Below are 23,071 nucleotides of genomic sequence, written 5' to 3'. Positions count from 1 at the left end.
AGCTTTTGGCACTGTCGAGCACTCATCTCCACTCTTGCCCACCTGGGCTCCTGGGCCTGTCCCTTGGCCAGGATGACATCCTGTCTGGTCATTCTTTCTCTGTGTCGTGGAAGGGGGTGATTGAAGTCCTCTACTTCCAGGTCTCTAGTCCCTCAGTCCCTCTCTTCCCCCTATCCTTTCCCTCTGATAACATCACTCCATCCTCCAGGGCTAGCAACCCAAGCATTCTCTTTCACAGTGATCTTAAGCAATATGTTATCTTCGCAGCCACTTTTAAACACCTTCAAAATCCTAACTTACTCTGTCCTTCCTCTTTACCAAGATGCTTTTACCCACTGTTGTCCTTGGCTAACTGGACTACTACTCTCCCTCTACTCCTTCACCTCTTTGGACAAGGTCATCAGATTTGTTGTCTGCAACCACATCGACCGTTCGGATCACACCTCCAGCCACCGACTTCTCCCATGTCATAATTCCTCTTCTTGTCCTCTTTAAATCAGCCAGAGTCTGGCATGGAGCCGCCTCTCTGCCTAAATCTCACGTCACTCCCTACCCCTCTCCCTCTCGCACTAAGCAATCTGCAGCTATCTTCAAACTCTCTATTCCTCGACCCCTTTGTGCAAACTCACGCTTCCGCTCTGTCTCCCTTCGTGCTCTGTACCACTGGAACTCACTCCGAACCAGATATGTGAGCCACCTCCACAGCGGATGCCTTTCGACATACCCTCAAAACGCACCTCCACGCTCAGGAGAGAGATATCTAGCACCCCTGACACTCTTCTCCCCCTCCAGCACCCTCCCTACCCTGTATGCACAATTCTATATTATATTCTACTACTGCATATAGCCATCTTTCAACGTTTTAAGGCACCTCTGAGGGTGCCTTGCTCCCCCCCGAGAACCTCTTTTGGTTTAGGTATACCAGAGGGACTGGGGGCTCACACTATGAGCTCCCCATTCCAGCTTCCAGGACCCAATGAACCCTCCCCCATTGCACAGACAGAGGACTTGGCCAAGGAAAAGTTAGAACTGTCGGTAAATTACACAAACGGACAGGGATCATACAGGACATTGTGTCGGGCCCTTTTGTTCGATTTCTATGTCACAGCATGGGGGCTCTTCCCCAAAAACCTATGAGAAGACAGGATTGGGTAGTTGGGATCGTAGTGTGTATGCATGGCACCTATAGATACTACTCTATTGGTCTTTGCATGTCAGGTGGCCTGCCTGTCCCTTCCCAAAAGAACAATCTATTACATTGATGCAGGGTTGCTGCAGGATTACCATTGGCCCTTGCTCTCTGCCATCTACCCCTGGTTGTCTGTTCCCTGATTGGCTGGAGGTGATCTCCCTAGTCCTAGGACCCATCTCTGTTCTCAGCGCTCGGTGAACCTTCTCATCTTGAAGAGAAAGACTGTGTTTTCAGAGTAACGGTCAGTGCTGCCACTTTTTGCCTGTAAGAGTGTCCTCAGCGTTGCAACGTTGTGAAAGAATCCAAGGTTCATTTCATGTCTGTGTTGATGAGAACTGTTAGTCTTCCCAGCGCCGGTGTATTACAATTGTCTGGCTCGGCAGCATCATGTGGTTGAAGACTGGAAAATCAAGCTCTCTGGTCTGCAATTTATGAGGATTTATTCTGTTTTTCTGCAGATGGCTCCTTGCCTCTTAGCTTCAGAATGTGCTGCTTGTCTCTGACCTTGGCGGCTTGTGTCTGACCTTGGCGGCTTGTGTCTGACCTTGGCGGCTTGTCTCTGACCTTGGCGGCTTGTCTCTGACCTTGGCGGCTTGTCTCTGACCTTGGCGGCTTGTCTCTGACCTTGGCGGCTTGTGTCTGACCTTGGCGGCTTGTCTCTGACCTTGGCGGCGAGGCCTGCCATGCTTTTCTTCACCTCTCGTCTTGTGGCCTCATGTAACCTCATTGTAGTTATACTATGATTTCTATATATCTATACCGTCCTAAGTTTCCTATAGGTTAGTAGCATTCTGATCTTCCATGCTTCTTATACAATCCTGTAGTTTCGTAGGTTTAATTGCAATAAGCATCTGCAAGCTTGCTCTGCATCTCTTCGTTGCCTTGCGTTCAGCGTTTCTGCTCTTGGCTAATGAGCAAAATCAAAAAAGCTTTCAACAGTATGTATATGCATCTGTCCTCTATCTACAGACTGTGTAGGCATGTCCTTTGTGTGCATCTGTGTAACTTCGTGCATGGTTGCAAGTTTGCTTCACGAGTAACGTTGCTATGTTGGGGTGTCGCTAATGAAGTCGGCACAATGGTTTTCCGTTGTTAGTCAATCTGATCCATCGAGGCGTTTGGATCCATGATCAGGGTAGCGGCACCTGTATCCATAAAGACGTTGACTGGATAAGGTTTGAAGGGCTGTCAAAGAGAATATCTGTCCGCGTATGTGGATGGCACTGGCCCTCCTGGGGGCTGTCCTAACAGTGAGTGGCTTTGTGCATTCTTGACTCTTAGGGCTGTCATGTTCATGGGGGTGAGGAGGGGTATTCCAGGGACCCTCTCTTCACCCCATATGTACCATCTAGCAAATATTTGGACAACACTTTATTCTGTGGATCCAGGAGTAAAGAAAGCAAGATTATTCCGGCGCTACCGAGAAGGCTTCTCGGGCACGCGGCTGACGCAGTTGCGGAACAAATTCACGGCCATTCACGTAGTCTGTGGTAAAGTTTAATCTAACACAGCTTGGATAATTGTGGAAAAAAGTAATACACGACAGAAATAATTAAATTGTGAAGTGGTTCTAATTGGGCCTGTAGGGTGGAGACGTTTCCAGACACTTTACGTCGGAATGATACGCCAGAGTGCAGTAGTCTGCTGCAAGGCCTGGTGTGGTGTGGTGTGGTGTGCTCTGTTCTCATCACAGGGATATTGAGCTGTGTTCTGAAAATCAATGAATGACTTATGCGCGGGCAGCAATGGGGGAACACTGGATCCATTTCTTGTTTTCCTCCTAGTATTTTCATAAGCACCCCTGTTATGCGCCTACATCTGCCGCGCTGCTCCCCCACACTGCACTGCACTCTTCATATGCGCTCTTTTATAAACGTTGCTTCTGGCAAACATGTCATGCGTGATTGACTTTCTGTCACCACTTTCATGGATCAGTGTCTTCAACATGTCAGAAAAGTTTCATCATATCTGTGGCTTCGAGGCTTTTAAAACAAGAACACTGGAAAACCTGCCTCATGCCTCTAAACTACTTCCTTCAGCCAAGACAGGATTCTAATCACTACAGTGCCTAGAAACAGTTTAGCGCTGTACAAGTAGCCTGTGTGATTACCACAGTGGAGTAATGCTTTCCTAATGGTGCTCCATGAATCACAAGAAAATCTCAATATGTTTTCAGTTTTTCTTCTAATGGTGTTATAAAAACACGCAAGTGTGGCTGGCAGGATTGGCGGGGGTCGTTGTGCTCCTTTCCCTCAATCTTTGAGGGGGCTCCCAATCCGGTCTCCCTTCCTCAATAGGTCGTACCAATGGCGTGCCAGTTCACTACAGCCAGGGTACTCAGAACTGTCTGTTTCCTGGGACAGTGAACGACCTGTCCCAGGGACCACCTAAAGGCTGCTTCTCTGGGTCAATCGCTGTCTGAGCTATCCTCTTGAAGGCCTGGACTTCCTGTTGGGGGCCGGGACTTCCTGTTGAAGTCTTCCTAAGGACCCGTAACCCCAGCCCATTTTCAGCCTCCAACTTTGCCAAATGGTCACTGTAGTTTGTTCTCTGTTCCCCTCCTGGATCAAGTAAGTCATTAGACGTAACCGTTTTGGGTGGTTTTCCTTGGTCTTCCTGAATGCTGTGCCGCTCTCTGCTGGTTACAGCTGTGCCTCTCCCCCATGTTATGCATGAGCGGTCTGCAGTGGGTTTTTGGTCTCCAATCTGCTCATGATTGGGGAAATCTATCACTTTCCCCCTTGTTCCAGGCCAGACCTTGTCCATTCGGCCCAGTTGCATTTTGGTACTTGTAGTGTGATTTTTAAAAATAAATGTTGCCATTGTTCTTCCTTTGTCTGGGGAACCACTTGTATAGGTATCCGGGCCAAGAAACGGGCCCCAATGTATATATACAGCTTCGTGTACCCCGTGGGGGGGGGGCAGCAGCAGGGTTCTCCTTAAATCCCTCACTCTGCCTTTGGGATCCTCTGCCGCCCTTCACAGGGTGATATACATAATCCTGCCGCCAAGCATAAACACATTGAGATCAGAACTAAGGGTTCCAGAGCAGTGCTGGAAATGGACACACTGTACTCTGGGAACCCACCTCTCCTCATGCAGGCTGAAGTGGTCAAAGTGAGGTGGGTGGGACTGAGGGGTGGAGCCCGAGCCCAGCCCAGGCCGGGCCGAGAGCAGTGCGCACTCTCTTCATGTAACTGAATCAAGTGCAGCTGGGGGGTGTAGGGGGGTCGCATTGTCAGGAGCAGGAGGGGGGAGGGGCGCACTGTCAGGAGCAGGAGGGGCCGAGTCTTGGCGATTTGCATTAAAAAAAGAGCATTCTGGGTGCATACGAATAATCAAAGAATTGTATATTTGAAATAGGTCGGTGACAGCGATTCAAGCATGAAACGCACCTGAGCAAGTCATTCCCCCCCTTACTCTCTGCTCGTTTCCTTGGTCAGAACGCTCACCCTGACAGTAAAATGTCTGTAACCCCCGAGTCATATATACCCCATTTGCAGAGTGCTGGTTTATTCGAGCGCAGGACGTCTGAGTTTCCCTAAATGCTCCAGAGCTTGTAAATCACTCGATCCGCTTTGCTCCCCTCAAGTCACCTGGAGATTAGAAGGTGTGTAGAGTAGACATCCCTTGAGCTGCTTATGGGGGACAGAGGCTGGAGACTGCGCACAGGCTGGAATGATTCTCTGGCCAGACACTCTTCTACTGGAGCACAGGTCTGGGAGGTCCAAGCCCAATTCTGCCCTGTTCTCGACTTCCTCTCAAATCCATAGAGTAGGAGCAGGCGCATACATGGCGCATAGTAACAGCGCTATACAACAGGAACGCTTAATTCCTTTCTTTACACCGCCAGAATACCGATGGTGACTATTGAAGCCATAAGTACATGGCTTCATGGCGCTGAAACACACATCCATGTATTGATTACATGGGAATCCATGAGTCGTGGCGCTACACCGTCCGCACAGGGGGGCTTTGACAATGAAAATGATGCAAGCATGGGTGCTGGCTGCCCTATAAAGATCTATGTGATCTTCTTCCCACACCAGGGAAGATAGGTTCAGACACACCCATCACTCCATACAATACTTACTGTGACACAGCAGGGTCAGCGCAGCACCACCACAGCAAGACGGCCCACGAGGATCCAGCAACAACTCCACCCACAGGGATACAGCTCTAACGGAACCAGAAGCACCTGAACCAGGACACAGACCCCACTAACCCAACCCTCAATCTTCTGCATACTCAACCCACACAAAAGCCACACAACCATCTCTCTCCCAGCAATCCGCACGCACTTTACCACACCGCATCAACAACACATAAACTTCACCCACAGCACTCGAGGCCTCGCCGGAAACGATACTAGCACCAAAGCCCAGCACTCGGTGCATACGGAGCTAAAGCTGCCAACAGCACACCACTTCTCCCACTCTCCTTCTCCCCTCCTCCCGACTAACCCAACCCATCCTCCTTCCTGTTTCAGATCCGCCAGAGCGCCTGGGGCCAATTCTGTTGATGACGATGCGCTATATAATTACGTTTAACATAACATAACATAACCAGCAAGCACAGATGAATTGATCTGCACCTGCATTGCGATGGGGAAATAACTTGACCATATCCCTAGCATGAATGAATGAATGGTTCAATGACACCAGGGCAATGGGGCAATAGTTTATAATAGCAGAGGCCTGCATAGATACTTGAAGCGGGCTTTCAGTACTTCTGGCACCGCTACTCCACACTAAGATACCTCTAATGCTACAAATAATGATTAATATCTTAATAGCCACTGAAATATGGATTAAAAACTGGAACCATGTATTGACCAGGAATGCCAGGGGTTCGTGACTTTTATAGTCTAGGAACAATGAATTAATGGTGTATACCACCAGCACAATGGGTTATGGATTAATGACTATTCTAACACAACAATCGATCAATCGAGGCTGTCCAAGATCAGCGCAATGGGGATAATGGCAGCCAGGATGCATGGCTGCATGCCATGAGTCAAGGGAGGATCTAGGACATGAGAACACGGGGGAGGGGCTCAACAGCAAATGTGACTCCCTTGCCGGGGGCGACGGAGGCAACACGCCCCCCCTCTCCAAAAGGGCCGTGTCTGGAAAGAATGGCTTCTAGTATCTGAACCATGAAAAACCACCTTCATACCATGATATCTAGCCCTGCAGGTCAGCAGCATGCCGGCCACTTATACTCCCTAAAAACAGGGAAATACTCCCCGGAAAATGTAGGGAGAGAAAGGATTCCCAACAAAACAGAGCCTGCACCCCCTGCTTCCACCCAAAGCAACTGCACTGAAATGTTCAGATCAGAGGCACCAGCAGGACAGAGTCACAAGGAGCCTCGCTAACATGATGACTGCCTGGGCTCAAGAGGAACGTATGATGACTGCCTGGGCTCAAGAGGAGCGTATGATGACTGCCTGGGCTCAAGAGGAACGTATGATGACTGCCTGGGCTGAAGAGGAACGTATGATGACTGCCTGGGCTCAAGAGGAGCGTATGATGACTGCCTGGGCTCAAGAGGAGCGTATGATGACTGCCTGGGCTCAGGAGGAACGTATGATGACGGCCTGTGCTAAAGAGGAGCGTATGATGACTGCCTGGGCTCAAGAGGAGCGTATGATGACTGCCTGGGCTCAAGAGGAGCGTATGTTGACTGCCTGGGCTGAAGAGGAGCGCATGATGACTGCCTGGGCTGAAGAGGAGCGTATGATGACTGCCTGGGCTGAAGAGGAGCGTATGATGACTGCCTGGGCTCAAGAGGAGCGTATGATGACTGCCTGGGCTCAAGAGGAGCGTATGATGACTGCCTGGGCTGAAGAGGAGCGTATGATGACTGCCTGGGCTGAAGAGGAGCGTATGATGACTGCCTGGGCTGAAGAGGAGCGTATGATGACTGCCTGGGCTGAAGAGGAGCGTATGATGACTGCCTGGGCTCAAGAGGAACGTATGATGACTGCCTGGGCTGAAGAGGAACGCATGATGACTGCCTGCCTGGGCTGAAGAGGAGCGTATGATGACTGCCTGGTCTGAAGAGGAGCGTATGATGACTGCCTGGGCTGAAGAGGAGCGTATGACGACTGCCTGGGCTGAAGAGGAACGTATGACGACTGCCTGGGCTGAAGAGGAGCGTATGACGACTGCCTGGGCTCAAGAGGAGCGTATGACGACTGCCTGGGCTCAAGAGGAGCGTATGATGACTGCCTGGGCTCAAGAGGAACGTATGATGACTGCCTGGCCTGAAGAGGAGCGTATGATGACTGCCTGAGCTGAAGAGGAGCGTGAGCTAAACCGGTGCGTGAGCTGCTATTGGCTGTGGTGACCGAAAGTGGGATGGGTGTGGGGTGACACCACGATTACACAAGAAGCAGAAGTTCCAAAACCTTTACTGTGATTGCATATCTGACAATGCCTAAATGCCCACAGGTTGAATTAACGCTAACATGGCATTACTGTAATAAAGTGAGGGGAGGTAGGAGAGCCAATAGTGTGAAGTGGTGGGTGCACACCTTACTGTAGGTACATGGCCGTCTAGCTTAAGTCTGACACCTCTTCACATGGCCGTCTAGCTTAAGTCTGACACCTCTTCTGGACACCCTCTCCAAAAAGGAACTCCAAACAGTAACTGAACGTTTCAAATGGGTTCTTCAAAGTTCCTGCGGCCTTGGGTAGGTCCTAAACTACAACAGAAAAGTTCAAACAGCTCTTATCAAAGCAAGTCCAAATAAGCACTTTAATTCCTTCTCTACCTACTCCAGAATAGGATGAGTCCTCTGGTCCCCTCTCCTTTTAGTCTTCAACCATCTTGTAGGTAAAACTACTAGGCTGGGTTTACCACTGTATACAATTAGGTATAATATTGGTTCCACTGTTAAGTCTCAACTCGGGTGGCTACTGGATATAGTGCCCGTCTCATTCTCTGGCCTTAACTTGGCTGGGTACTGGGACGTAGTGCCTGACTCGTTCTCTGGCCTTAACTTGTCTGGGTACTGGGACGTAGTGCCTGTCTCGTTCTCTAGCCTTAACTCCCTCTGTTTCCTGGCAGATGTTTAGGGGAGGGATCTTGCTTCCCTGCTTGGAGGTCCGGGCCTTCCTTCACTGGCAGAAGCTGTACGGCAGACTGTACATTCAGCTGGGGTCCAAGGATGAGTCCTTCTTTCTTACTTCTTGTGAAGTCTTCAGGTGATCTGCCAAAAGAGGGGCTCAGCCTTCTTTCAAAGCCAGCTGGGCCACAGTGATTGGTGTAGGCTAAGCCTATTTTAATGAACCAATCCTGGTGTCCCTACCAACAATCTCCTGTATGCAGGAGTTCATAACCAGAGTGCTTTCCAACAGGAAAGGTAAAGGGGTGAAGACATGTGTTAGTATGCCCCCACCCCCATCTTCCTGTCTGTTTTGGATAAAAGAGTCTCTCTGGTTAATGGATTTCTCTGTGGTTTCTGATTAAAGCGGCAGGTTTCCCTTGAAGCTGCAGCAAGACCAAACTCTCTGGCTCCTGCAAATCACATTCTCGTACCTTATGAATGGGGTCGCCCTATCGGGGAGGCCTACGGTAAACACCATCCCCAGACATGACCGTTCACCGTCATCGATACTGAGGGAGGAGCTGCCTTCAGGTTTACACAGTTTTTTTTTTAAAACTTTTATTTTTTCCGGCAGAGGTTCACAAGGCACATACATCAAGGCAACACATTTGTATGACATATTATACTTGAGCAACACAGTAATCATAATACAGTAGACATAGCAATAGCACCAGGGCGAGTCTTAGGCAGAGGATATACGGTCTCATGGTGTAGGGGGTGTCCCTTGTGAGGCAGGGGGAAAGTCAGTTGTGGGTGTAGTTTCACTTTGGTTGTTAAGATAGGTGTTAAATTCAACCCAGATGTTCTTGGGGCGGGAGTGGGCTGGGAGCGTGGACAGGTATTCCTCCTCGCAGTTTCGTGACCAGGTAAGCAAATTCAGCCATTTCTTAAAGGGCGGAGGGGAGGAACTTTTCCAACTCTGGAGTATGCATTTCTTGGCTATCATACAGCTTATGTTTAAAAATTTTGCCAGACGTCTAGTGCCCTCCGTTTTCCAGACTCCGAAAAGGACTGCTAAGGGATCAGGGTCGACCACCGATTCGATAATCTCGGTGAGTATATTTAGGATGCTATCCCAGAAGTCAGACAGTCTATTACAGGACCAGAACATATGTAGATGGTCAGCTCCCTCTACTCCACAGCGCGGGCAGGGGTGCACCATGGTGCGAGTGAACTTCGAAGTCCTGTGCGGGGTATAGTAAAGCCTATTTAGGAGTTTGTATTGCATGGCCCGGTGACGGAAATTGAGAGAGACCTTTTGGGTGTGTAGGCACATTTCCTCCCAGACCCCATCGGGTATTTCTAGGCCCAGTTCAGTTGCCCAATCGTCGCGTGCCCTGAGCACTGGGATCGGGGTGATGTCTTGTAGGATCTTATACAATGAGGAGACGCCGCCGCGAGCGCCGCCCGAGTTAGTGATGTATGCGATCGCCGGATTATCAGGGGGCTCATCTGGAAATGAGGGCCATCTGGTGCGGAACGCAGCTCGGAGCCTATAGTATTGGAGGGTCTCTAGAGCGGATCTGGTGTGCCCCTGTTTCCATGTTTGAGGATCAATGAACCTGCCTTCCGGATAGAAGTCCGATAATGCCTGGTACCCCAATGTGCCCCAGTGACGGGCAAGAGCAGTGTCATGCGTGGGTTCCAGGCCCGGGAACGCCCAAACCGGGAGCCATTTATAGTAAGGGAAAGGGTCGGATGTCAGACACAACAGGCGTGCCCAGGCATATAGGGTCGCGCTGATAGGATCTATGGGGGAGTCAGACATATAGTGCTGATGCAGTGTGAGGGCCATTATGTTAGTGCCGGCGGCTGCCAGTCGTTCCAATTTAACATGTGGGCAGGCAGGAGAACCGGGGTACCAATGAGTGGCGTGTTGGGCCTGGGCTGCAATCCAATATAGCAGCAGGTCCGGAGCAGAGATTCCCCCTTGTTTGCATGGAAGCACCATATCGGTCCACTTCTTGCGTACGGCACCGGAGTGCCATAAGAACTGTGCGCATAGTGCATGTAGTTTAGAGAAATATTCCATCCCAGGCCACACGGGTATGTTGTTGAAAGTATAGAGGAGCTTAGGCAGCAAAATCATTTTAATGAGGGAGAGACGACCTGTCATGGATACTGGGAGGGTGCGCCACCGTAAGAGCTTGGCCTCGACTAACTGTGCTACAGCTGAGTAATTATTGGCGAGCAGGGTGGATTTGGTTAGGGATATTTGAACACCCAGATATTTGACACCATCCGGAGACCAACGGAGGGGATATTCGGTGGTGGGTTGTGTGGTGGATTTAGTGAGAGGGAAGATCTCAGACTTTGAGTAGTTAATTGTAAACCCGGAGTGGGTGCCAATGCGAGTGATATCCCTCAGTATAGGGTCAAGATGGGCCGAGGTTTCCCTGATATACAGCAGAACATCATCAGCGTATAGAGAGATGATTTCAGGATCATCGACCAATCTTATTCCTTTGCGGGCGTGGCGTGAACGGACATAGTCCGCCATCGGCTCTATCACTAGTGCAAAAAGGATCGGGGAGAAGGGGCAACCCTGTCAGGTGCCCCTGGAAAGTGTGAAGAGGTCAGATGTCAGTGAGTTAGCTCTTACTCTTGCAATAGGGGAAGTGTATAGTAACTTGATGAACCCGATCATGTTCGGGCCTACGCCCATAGTTTCAAGTACCAGCCACATATAGTTCCAGGAGACCATGTCAAAGGCTTTTTGAGCGTCCAGAGTGACTGCTACAGCCTGGACGTCCTGGTCTATACGGGACATGACGTTGAACAACCTTCTGATATTGTGAGAGGTGGACCTACCGGGGACGAAGCCTGCCTGGTCCTCGTGAACCAAGTGCGTCATGATGGGCAGAAAGCGGTTCGCTATGATCTTAGCAAAGATCTTTGTGTCAAGGTTCATAAGGGAAAGAGGTCTGTAAGACCCACATTCATCATCAGGTTTACCAGGTTTGAGCAGCACCGTGATGACTGCTTCACGCATGGAAGGGGGAAGGATGGAGACGCGTAGTGCTTCGTCCCAAACCTCGAGCAGCCTAGGGGCCAGAATAGCGATGTGCTCTTGGAAAAGCTCAGTGGTAAGCCCGTCAGGACCCGGGGCTTTACCTTTGGGTAGGTCTGAAATGGCCGTCACTATCTCGTCCAATGTAATCGGGAAGTCCAGTTGGTCCCGGGTATGAGAGGATATCTCAGTGGTGGGGATCTGGTCAAGGAGCTCGCGCATGTGTTGTTTGGTGTGTTCGGCAGGTTGGGAGTAGAGGGATCTATAAAATTCTGCAAATATGTCTAATATACGTTGGTCCGCCCATTGTGGGTTGCCATGTTGATCTTTGATGGAGGTAATCTGCGTCAGGCCAGATTCCCTTTTTACCAGTGTTGCCAGTGTTCTCCCGGGTCTGTCCCCCTCCCCATACTTCCTGGCGGCCTGTGGGCGGCTAAAGTATTGGACTTCGTTGGTAGCAAGTGAGTCATATATCTGAAGTTCATCACTGATTTGGGCAAGTGTACCGGGGTCAGCAGCCGTGGAGCATTGCAGCTCCAGTTGTTTCAGCTTCGCTTGAGAGCGCCCGAGGGCAGCTCTTATTGCTTTCAGAACCCCAGCCTCTCGGGAGACAGACATTCCCCTAATATAAACTTTAAAGGCATCCCATCGCACCGCGGCTGATGTATCTTGAAGAGAGTTGGACTCAAAGAAAGATTCAATGTCAGCTAATATTTCAGCCTTGAAGACAATGTCTTTGAGGGCCTCGGATTTAAAACGCCAGGTGCTAAACGTCGGGATGGGCATCCCCAGTTCCACCGAGACTGTGATTGGGGCATGGTCCGATAGTGTGCGAGGCAGGATCCATGAGCCCCCAACTCTGCCCATAATTTCCCCTGACACCAGGAACAGGTCTATCCTAGACGAGCTGTCATGCACAGACGAGTAGTAGGTGTACTCCCGCCGCTGGGGGTGCAGTGTCCTCCAGACGTCACAGTTGTTCAGTGTTTGTATATGGCTGCGTAACTGACGAGCAGCACTGGACAGAGCTCTGGTAGCAGTTCCCGTTCTGTCCAGGACAATGTCCAGAATAAGGTTCAGATCTCCTCCCCATGTAATTGGTACTCCCGCGAAGCCCAGCAGTACGGTGGCCACAGCGTCAAAGAATTCAGGAGAGTCTATGTTTGGGCAGTAAGTGTTGACTAGAAGATACTCTTTATTAACCAGAGTGCAGTGTAATATAACATACCGTCCCTCAGGATCTATGTAGCTTTTATGCAATATAAATTTGATTGATTTGTGGATCATAGTAAGTACGCCCCTAGCCTGGGAGGAGTAAGAGGTGAAGAATCTGGCGGTGCCCCATGATGGGGCCATGGTCTGTGGGATGTGACCATTGCAGTGTGTCTCCTGTAGAAATAGTACCCTACAGTTATGCCTATTAGCATAGGCCATGATTTTGCGGGCCTTGGTGTGATTACTTAATCCCCGGATGTTCCAGGACATTATAACGGTAGACATCTCATTGGTAAATATCTAATCGCACAATGCACGCCTCAGTGAACATCCCATGTCCAGTGACAGTGTGAGCCCAAGGAGTTGGGATTGACAATGCACTTGCTGCCCTTCAGTACGCGCGCCGCGAAACCTCGTGTGCCTTTTTGAAATAACACCCCATTCCCGCCCGCCACCCTCACCACCGATCCAAGATTAGTAGTGTGAACATCACCCTCCCCGAACTGTGCGCAGCTGAGCCATCCCCAACTTGGCTCAGACAGTCCAAAAGCCCAACAGGGGCTAACCCACAACAGAGGTGTATCCAAGAACAATGCAATCGCAGTGGGGTGCGCCGTTGCCGTGCAGGCACGCTTGGAACCAGATGGTTCCGTTACAAGACGAGCAGTGTCGGCGGTCACGCAATGTATGGTCCCGCCTGTTTAGGTGGGAGACAGGGATCAATACATGCGTCATAGCAATTCGGTTACACTACAAACATTTACAGCAGTCTCGTGGTGGATGCCCCCCTCATCGCCAATGGGACACGAGGGCTGTCGCAGAGGCATCGGAGCATTGCAACAAGTGGCGATGATTATTAAGGGGCAGGCCGGATCAAAAATGAGTTGGCCCCATGGAGTGTGTCACCGAGGTGACCATTGTAGTGAGCATACCAGAACTATGTGTAATGATGAGTACTGATTCCAGATTAGTAGGGGGTGCCAGCATTGCTCAGTGTGATCCCTAGGCCTCATGTAAACAGAGCACCTGAAAGGCACGGGGCACGGCTGTGCCTTAGTGGGATGAGTTGACACCACGCAGCCGTCAATTTAAGCATAACAAAGGCAGCATGTGCAAGTCGGGGCATGCCACTGCAACGGGCGGATTACTGGGTCGGACCCCAGAGCCCAAGGGCGCCCCCCTCGGTCAGTCAGGGCCAAAGGCCGGGGCGGTTGGTCAGCCTCAGAGTCCGGCAGAAAGGAGTGACCAGCACCTGCCCTCGGGAGCCAGGCCGCGACATAAATGCATCCAGTAGCAAACCACAACATCGCAGTGAACAGAACCATGCTGCCAGTAACATATCACCCATCAAGGATCAGCAAAGTCAGTAAGATCCGTTGGGCCACACAGTGCGTGTTCAGATGCCACCAGCTTGGGCGTCCTCCGGATTGTGGAGCGGTATTTGCATCTCGATGAATTTTACCGCCTCCTCTGGAACGGTGAAGAAGTATAATTTGCCGTTATGGGTAATCTTAAGCCGTGCGGGAAACAGGATGGCATATGGGACGTTGCGCTCCCTGAGCAGTTTCTTGACGCTGAGAAATTGACGTCTCTCCTGTTGCACCGCCACAGAGAAGTCCGGGAAGATTCTAATGGTATGGGCCTCCATTCGTAGGTTACGCTTCTCCCGCGTCAGGCGGAGGATGAGGTCCCTGTCGCGGTAGTTGAGAATCTTGGCTATTATGGGCCTAGGGCTGTCGCCCGGTTTGGGTCGTGGTGATAGGGCCCGGTGAGCTCGCTCCACCGTGAAATATGGGGAGAGGGCCGGGTTGTCCAACAGGTCCTTAAGCAATTTCTCCACGGCGTCTTCCATCCGGCCTTTGAGAGCATTCTCGGGGACCCCGATGATGCGCAGATTGTTCCTGCGGGAACGTGATTCCAAATCATCGCATTTCGCCCTTACACTCCTCATGTCACGCGACAAGGAGGCCACAGTGTCTTGGAGTGTGTGTATGGCATCTTCATTGGTGGAGATTCTATTTTCGGCCTCCGTGATTCTAGATCCCGCCTGATCTACACGAGTTTTAAGTGAGGCAACGTTTGCATTGATGTCGTCAAGCTTTTCGTGAAATGAGGCGAAGTTTTTGGCCATCGATTCCATTAGAGTGGTAAGATCTGGCGCCACAACCCCAGGTATAGTGTCATTATCAAGCTCCTCTCGCGGGGGCGACATGTGGGCTGCTTCAGCTCGAGGAATCACCTTAGCGAATTTATCAATGGTACCCCTTTTGGCAGTTCCTCTGGAGCGGCCCGACATTGCAGGAAATAGGGGCCTGGGTGCTGAGTGGTCGCGCCGCGGGGGGAGATGGCGATGAGGAGGAAGCGAGCCTCTGTGCAGTGGAGGGTCTGCAGCAGGTGTAACAGTGTCAGCAGATTAAACTAGGCGTAATGAGGGCAGCCAGTTATTATGTGATATGCAGCTAACCGACCATCCAGTTGGTTGAATCATGGAGGGGTCCCAACCTCAGGGGGCCCAACTGCGCAGCCACCGGGAGGCCCTCGTTGACGTGAGCAGCTCAATGGGTTACAGCCCCATGGGGATCGAAGTCGTTATCAGGCAGTCCGGGGGGGGGGCTCCTCACCTGTAGGCCGCGGTTCCAAGCGGGAAGAACTCAGCACAGGAGCGCCGCCGTGCACCGAGCGGCCCAGCAGAGTCGGAGCGCCCGCACGTGGGGCACCCGCAGGCAGTCAAAGCGGGATCCACGCCACGGGTCCAGAGAGCAAGGGAGGGCCGCGCAGGCCTCCGCAGCGACCCGGCACGCTCCCCTCAACCGGCGCAGGGTCCGAGCGCCCCACCGGCAGGGTGAGCAGCCGCCACACGCCACACGCGAGGGGCGGCAGTCCCCGGCAGCCCGGGTCCAGTCGAGAAGGCTGCGGGTGTGAAGCGGGCGAGTTTCCGGATCAAGTGGTGGGTCTGGAAGCACAAGTTCCGGGGCATCAAACGGAGGCTCCAGAGGCCGGCTCGCAGCGGTCACCGCAACACCCCACGGGCCCAGAGTCGGCCACAACGAGGCACAGCGTAGTAGTCAGTTGGGGGCCTTAGGGGGTCCGATTCGCTTCGGGATTAGATGTGCAGATAGCCCAGGCAGTCAGCAACGCAGGGGGCCAGATGAGACTGAAGGATTATGGCAGGAACCGCCGATGTTGCCGGATAATCAGCGGCCAGGCACGGAGCTCCAGAGCTAAGCAGCCATTTTGTAGGCTGCTCAACAGCGCCCCCCCCCCCAGGTTTACACAGTTACATATAAAAGGTTGCTGGGTTTCTGATCTCCTTTGTTAACCTGTGCATCCAGGTCCCATGGGGGCCTGTTTGAAATACTCTCCGATTGGTATGTTAATCGCTGCTACCAGATGAAGGGCCTAACAAAAGGGCAGGGCGGATCCATGGAGCCTTTGTTAATTAATCAGGCTGGCCATGGCAGGCGGAAGCTTGGTCCTCCCCCTTTCTGCGATGATATAGTGTACTCCTGGCTGTTACATTCCAACTAAATATGATAGAGCGGGACTGTGTCTGTAGGCTATGTCCACCTAGAGGACGCTGGTCTATGCATTTAGTGTGTGCATAAGAAAATGTCTGTATTAGCCCCACACATTTCCCTGAGGTCAGTCTACCATCATTCCATTTAATAAAAAATTTCAAAAAGCCCAGTCGAGCTCACCCCTGCTCCCATGGGGATGGTCGAATTCCTCACAATGAGAAATAGAGGATTTCCGACTAGAGGGGTGCGATGGTGGTGGGCAGCCTTCGGTGGCCGCCCTATGGACACCCCTTGTCTGGCCCACGTCTTTGGGTCCTTTCCCCACTCCAGTCACATTGGTCAAAGACCTAGGGATCAAAATAGCGGCATTGCTTTCTGTGGAAGTGCACATGTGTGTGATCTGCCAGCAGCAGTGCCTAAGGTTCTCCCCTTTCTATCTGCTAAACTCCTCTCACCTGCGGTGTCTTCACTGGTGCGGGCGTGCGTGGACTACTGGAATTCTCTTGCACAGCCGGCCTACTTCATCCAGCGTCTTCAAGTCTTGCAGAGGTCAGCGCCAGAGTGGCCCCATCTTCACCTCAAGGCGCTCATATTTCTCCAACATTGCGTGCCCTACACTGGCTACCAATTGCAGAGCGCCTCCAGTTTAAGGCCCTCTGCTTAGAGCATTGGGCTTTTCATGGTATAGGAGCCATTCACGTACAGGCCATGTTTTGGCCCTATGGCCCTCACCGGGCTTTGCAGTCAGCGGAGGTTTGTCTGGTCAGTGTTCCACGGTACAAACTTGCTTGCGTTGGTGGCAGGTCCTTCTCTGTGGCCTCTGCCTTGCTGTGGAACTCTCTTCCGCGTACTCTTCAAGCTGTGGAGAACTGTCTTTCATTTAGGCGCTCTCTCAAAAGCTATTTATTCTAGTTTCGGTCCCTCTGCCATCTTGCCTCAGCTAGCGCCAAGATACCCTTAGTTTGAATGTTCAGCTTTATAAATGCTGGTAAGATGAGACACTCCCTGCCATATGTGATTGTTTGGAATACAACCTTCTCTTGTGATTGAGTGACAGCCCATGCCCTGAGCGATTCATGTAAAATAAAAGCTGCCTCTGTAGGGTGAGATGGCAACCCTGGTCTTTGATTGATTTGGGGGTAAAGTCTCCTCTAGGGACGGAGGGACAGTCTGCCCTGTGTGACTTGTATGGAATGACATCTTCTAGTGGGATGGAGTGACACTCTCTGGCCTGAGCGATTGATATGGAATGATGTCCCCTCCTGGGATGGAGTCACACTCTCTGGCCTGTGCGATTAATGTGAAATACATGCTCTCCCTCTAGGCTGTGATGCCATCCCTGGCCTGTGTGATTGGATTTGGGGTAAAGTCTCCTCCTGGCGAGGAGTGACACTCCTGGCTTCTGACTGATTTGAATGAAGTATCCCCTGGGGAGGAGTGACACTCCTGGCTTCTGGCTGATTTGAATGAAGTATCCCCTGGGGAGGAGTGACACTCCTGGCTTCTGATTTAAATGAAGTGCCCCCTGGGGAGGAGTGGCACTCCTGGCTTCTGACTGATTTGAATGAAGTATCCCTTAGGGAGGAATGACACTCCTGGCTTCTGACTGATTTGAATGAAGTATCCCCTGTGGAGGAGTGACACTCTTGGCTTCTGATTGATTTGAATGAAGTATCCCCTGGGGAGGAGTGACACTCCTGGCTTCTGACTGATTTGAATGAAGTATCCCCTGTGGAGGAGTGACACTCCTGGCTTCTGACTGATTTGAATGAAGTATCCACTGGGGAGGAGTGACACTCCTGGCTTCTGACTGATTTGAAGGAAGTATCCCTTAGGGGGGAGTGACACTCCTGGCTTCTGACTGATTTGAATGAAGTATCCCCTGTGGAGGAATGACACTCCTGGCTTCTGATAGATTTGAATGACGTTTCCCCTGGGGAGGAGTGACACTCTTGGCTTCTGATTGATTTGAATGAAGTATCCCCTGGGGAGGAGTGACACTCCTGGCTTCTGATTGATTTGAATGAAGTATCCCCTGGGGAGGAGTGACACTCTTGGCTTCTGATTGATTTGAATGAAGTATCCCCTGGGGAGGAGTGACACTCCTGGCTTCTGACTGATTTGAATGAAGTATCCCCTGGGAAGGAGTCGATTTTGAGTGAACTCTCCTCTTGGGATGGCGTTGAACTCTTTAAACGTCCAACCACGACTTTTAACGACGGGGGAGGAGAAATGCTGGGGGCTGGCTTCCCCTGGGGTACACTAAAGCACACACCACGGTGGGGGGCTTGTTGGGTCGATTTGGAGGGTGACAGAATCTGGGGTGTGAACTGGAGCCCTGCGACCCATTCTCGTTCCAAGTCTCTTAATATGATCATGTATGCGCACCCCCCCCCCCACTGTTTTAAGTTGTATGGGAGAGTCTCTCCCGTGCGCTCCCCCTCCCCCTTCTCGAGAATGGCCATTGCTTTGTGTGCTTGTTTGATGATAATGGGAGCTCTCCTGCTGTGCCCTCCCCCCCCCCCCCCGATGTCTTTTAAAAAAATAACTTTTGTGGTGGTTGTGAATGGGAGAGGGTTTCGGCCCCTCTCCACGCACTGCCGATAATCCCATCCCACTCCCGCTGTTGTGCGAGTGTTTATTCTGGGGGAGGGGGGTACTTTCAGGCTTCCCCTGCAGTGACCACTTTACCCCTCCCCCTTGTGCTTTTTTTTGGGGAGGGGGACACTTGTGCTTTCATTTAGGGGGCGGGGCTCCCACTCATATGAGTGGGGTCAGGGGACACCCCCCCCCCGCCTCCCCCCGCTTCATTAGGGTATGCATGGTATAGCGCCCAGCGGGGGCAACGCGTGCCCTCTCTCTTCTAAGGCCAGTAAATAAGGCACGGGTGGCATATGGGGGGTCGGCGCCTCCCCTCGCCTGGAGTGACCTCGCTCCCGTGTGATTATTTTTTGGGGGGTGGGGAGGGCGCAGTAGCCGGCCTCCCAGCGCCCCAGTCCGTGTTTTCCCAGCTGCAGCTGCTGCGCGCCCCCTCCCCTCGCAGTCCCCCAGTACCGCCACGGCCCTCCCGGCAGCTATTATTAGCCGGCTGATGTCATCCGCTCCCAGCGCCGACCATACGCGGGGAGCAGTGGTCTGGCCTGGCTGGGACGGGGGCTTCCAGGCATCGGGGTCCCTCTGCGCCCGCCTCTGCAGTCAGCTGTCTCGAGGCTCCACCGGCTGCCACCGCCCCGCGCGCGCCCTACACGGCAGCCCTACACGGCAGCCCTACACGGCAGCCCTGCGCCTCTCGCACCGTGTGAGCTGCGGCAAGTGGGCGGGCGCCGGCCATGCTAAGGACATAGGAGCGCCCGGGGGAGCAGGACAAGATGGAGAGCCGCACAAACTGCAAAGTAAGTGTGTCCGAGTGCCCCTGGGCGGTTGGGGCCACGCACGGTACATACATGCCAACATGTCCCGGGCCACTAGCAGTTGATTTTTGCCAATTATTTATGCATTGGTAATTTGTAAAGCACCAACTGCAACTCATTTGCTTCGTGCCTATAAACATAGGACTACAAGTCCCAGAATGCAAAGCGAAGCACACACGACTTGGTGGCCACCTACCGATAAAGGCCATGGCATGTAGGCCCCTCTTGGTCCAGAGTAGAATTCCCTTCTTCCAAACCGAGGGGGTTGTTTGACATCGCGTTGGGGGCTTCCCCTGCGTGTGGCCTGTGTGAGGTGTGCCCAGGCAGTTTCAATGGGTGTGCCAACAGCTGTGTTTCAAAGGCAGCAGCCTTGGCAGTGCCAATGGTGATTAAAATGGCTGTGCCCACGTCTGTGTGGGCAGGGCAATGTTCAAATGGTGATATGAAAATTGGGATGTGCCAGTGTGCAGGAAGGGCGGTGTATGGAGGACAGCGTAGTGTATTGCAGTGCCTCAAGTTATGCGACTAGTGGCGTGTGTGTGGTGGGGGAAGGGTATAGAAATAGCTGTGTGTGGATGATGTGTGTACAAGTGGTGGGACTTGTACCCACGCGCACGAGGGTATGTGAATAACTGCGTATCTCTCTGTGCGTAAGGTGTACTGATGGTGTGTAGGAGTGTTCACACGAGTGCGTGCACATAGCGGTGTGTGTGGAAATGCGGCTCTCCAGCTGTTCTGGACTGCGACTCCCAAGATCCCTCACCTCTGACTGTGCTGGCTAGGGCTGCCGGGAATTGTAGTCCAAAACATCTGGAGAGCCCATGGTTGCAGAGCCCTGTAGGGACAGGTTAAGTAACACAGTAGTTTTGAGGTGCAACACTACTTGGCACGCGCACCACTCTGGGTTAGTGGGGGGTGTTGTTATGCTGCATTTGTTTTGCACTCCTACCATTTACACAGCTTTGTGGCACTGGTATGATCTGCTGTATGGGCGCTTTCCTAAAAAACGTACTCCCTGATGGGTGCCGGTCTCTAGGTGTACCTCCCAACTCGCCTGCCTTCGGCCGTTGTCACACTCAGTTCACACTCCCAGCAAGCCCCCCATAGACGTCAATGGGCTTTTAGTCACATTCACTAACCTGACTGTGTTATTTATCACCGTGGGCTTGATCCCACAGTTCCACATCACCCGTGTGTTCTTTCTTGTGTGCGTGTCCTTTACCATGTGCTCTGTGGTTTGAACGTGTGGATGTGGGTAAGGGTGTCTGAATGCTGGCATACAAGGGTGTGCAGAGGTGTGCAAATGGTGTGTGTTGTTCAAATGGCATTGTGTGAGGGTTTGTGAATGGTGGTATTCAAGGGTGTTACCTGGTGTGAGGGTGTGGCAATGACTGAGTACACTTTGTAGTTTTTAACAATGCGTGAATGGCCGTGTGTGGCTGGCAAAGAGGGCGTGTGTGGCTGCAGTTCATGGGGTATTACAAGAGTGGTGTGGGAGGCTATCTCTGATGCCATGCACGGGCTGCGGATTGCAGTATCTAAAGGTGTCGGCACAGCAAGCTACTTGCCCGTCTTCAAAATTCGTTGCCCACTCATTTTCCACATAGACACAGCACATAATGTCTTACTCAGCACATAATGTCTTACTCACCAAGAGTCCCTTTACACTAGCAAGTGGCGAGCGCATATTTTTAGGCTGGTGTCAGAACGGGATTGGGGAATAGATGGTTAGCTAATGGCACTGTGTGAATGATGTGACGTCTGTCTGTGGCACTGTGTGAATGGTGATGTGCTACGTCTATGGCACTGTGTGAATGGTGATGTGCTACGTCTATGGCACTGTGTGAATGGTGATGTGCGCTGTCTATGGCACTGTGTGAATGATGTGATGTCTGTCTGTGGCACTGTGTGAATGATGTGATGTCTGTCTGTGGCACTGTGTGAATGATGTGATGTCTGTCTGTGGCACTGTGTGAATGATGTGATGTCTGTCTGTGGCACTGTGTGAATGATGTGACGTCTGTCTGTGGCACTGTGTGAATAATGTGACATCTGTCTTTGGCACTGTGTGAATGATGTGACGTCTGTCTGTGGCACTGTGTGAATAATGTGACATCTGTCTGTGGCACTGTGTGAATAATGTGACATCTGTCTGTGGCACTGTGTGAATGATGTGACGTCTGTCTGTGGCACTGTGTGAATGATGTGACGTCTGTCTATGGCACTGTGTGAATGATGTGATGTCTGTCTGTGGCACTGTGTGAATAATGTGACATCTGTCTGTGGCACTGTGTGAATGGTGATGTGCTACGTCTACGGCACTGTGTGAATGGTGATATGCGCTGTCTATGGCACTGTATGAATAATGTGACATCTGTCTGTGGCACTGTGTGAATGATGTGATGTCTGTCTGTGGCACTGTGTGAATGGTGATATGCGCTGTCTATGGCACTGTGTGAATGTGATGTCTGTCTGTGGCACTGTGTGAATGATGTGATGTCTGTCTGTGGCACTGTGTGAATAATGTGACATCTGTCTGTGGCACTGTGTGAATGATGTGATGTCTGTCTGTGGCACTGTGTGAATAATGTGACATCTGTCTGTGGCACTGTGTGAATGGTGATGTGCTACGTCTATGGCACTGTGTGAATGGTGATATGCGCTGTCTATGGCACTGTGTGAATGATGTGATGTCTGTCTGTGGCACTGTGTGAATGATGTGACGTCTGTCTGTGGCACTGTGTGAATAATGTGACATCTGTCTGTGGCACTGTGTGAATGATGTGACGTCTGTCTGTGGCACTGTGTGAATGATGTGACGTCTGTCTGTGGCACTGTGTGAATAATGTGACATCTGTCTGTGGCACTGTGTGAATAATGTGATGTCTGTCTGTGGCACTGTGTGAATAATGTGACATCTGTCTGTGGCACTGTGTGAATGGTGATGTGCTACGTCTATGGCACTGTGTGAATGGTGATATGCGCTGTCTATGGCACTGTGTGAATGGTGATGTGCTACGTCTATGGCACTGTGTGAATGATGTGATGTCTGTCTGTGGCACTGTATGAATAATGTGACATCTGTCTGTGGCACTGTGTGAATGATGTGACGTCTGTCTGTGGCACTGTGTGAATAATGTGACATCTGTCTGTGGCACTGTGTGAATGGTGATGTGCTACGTCTATGGCACTGTGTGAATGGTGATATGCGCTGTCTATGGCACTGTGTGAATGGTGATGTGCTACGTCTATGGCACTGTGTGAATGATGTGATGTCTGTCTGTGGCACTGTATGAATAATGTGACATCTGTCTGTGGCACTGTGTGAATAATGTGACATCTGTCTGTGGCACTGTGTGAATGGTGATGTGCTACGTCTATGGCACTGTGTGAATGGTGATGTGCGCTGTCTATGGCACTGTGTGAATGATGTGATGTCTGTCTGTGGCACTGTGTGAATGGTGATATGCGCTGTCTATGGCACTGTGTGAATGGTGATGTGCTACGTCTATGGCACTGTGTGAATGATGTGATGTCTGTCTGTGGCACTGTGTGAATGATGTGACGTCTGTCTGTGGCACTGTGTGAATGATGTGATGTCTGTCTGTG

The 23,071-nt window shown here is 51.5% G+C and overlaps 1 protein-coding gene across 5 annotated transcripts in view; it reads left to right on the top strand.

Annotated features, from left to right (window-relative positions):
• The window catches only part of RTKN (rhotekin), a 462,373-nt gene that overhangs the window by 236,914 nt on the left and 202,388 nt on the right, over positions 1 to 23,071 (top strand). The window contains exon 1 of one of the 5 annotated variants that reach the window (XM_069632476.1): positions 19,135 to 19,444. The exons of the other annotated variants lie outside the window; for them this stretch is intronic. Within the exon in view, the coding sequence (XP_069488577.1) occupies positions 19,421 to 19,444 (24 nt within the window). The 5' untranslated portion in view covers positions 19,135 to 19,420. Of the gene's footprint in view, positions 1 to 19,134; positions 19,445 to 23,071 lie in introns of those variants that run through there. 5 annotated transcript variants of the gene reach the window in all.

The sequence above is a fragment of the Ambystoma mexicanum genome, chromosome 6q, assembly GCF_040938575.1.
Source record: "Ambystoma mexicanum isolate Mex_15411 chromosome 6q, UKY_AmexF1_1, whole genome shotgun sequence".
Taxonomy (NCBI): Eukaryota; Metazoa; Chordata; class Amphibia; order Caudata; family Ambystomatidae; genus Ambystoma; species Ambystoma mexicanum.
This window is presented reverse-complemented; position numbering and strand designations above follow the sequence as displayed.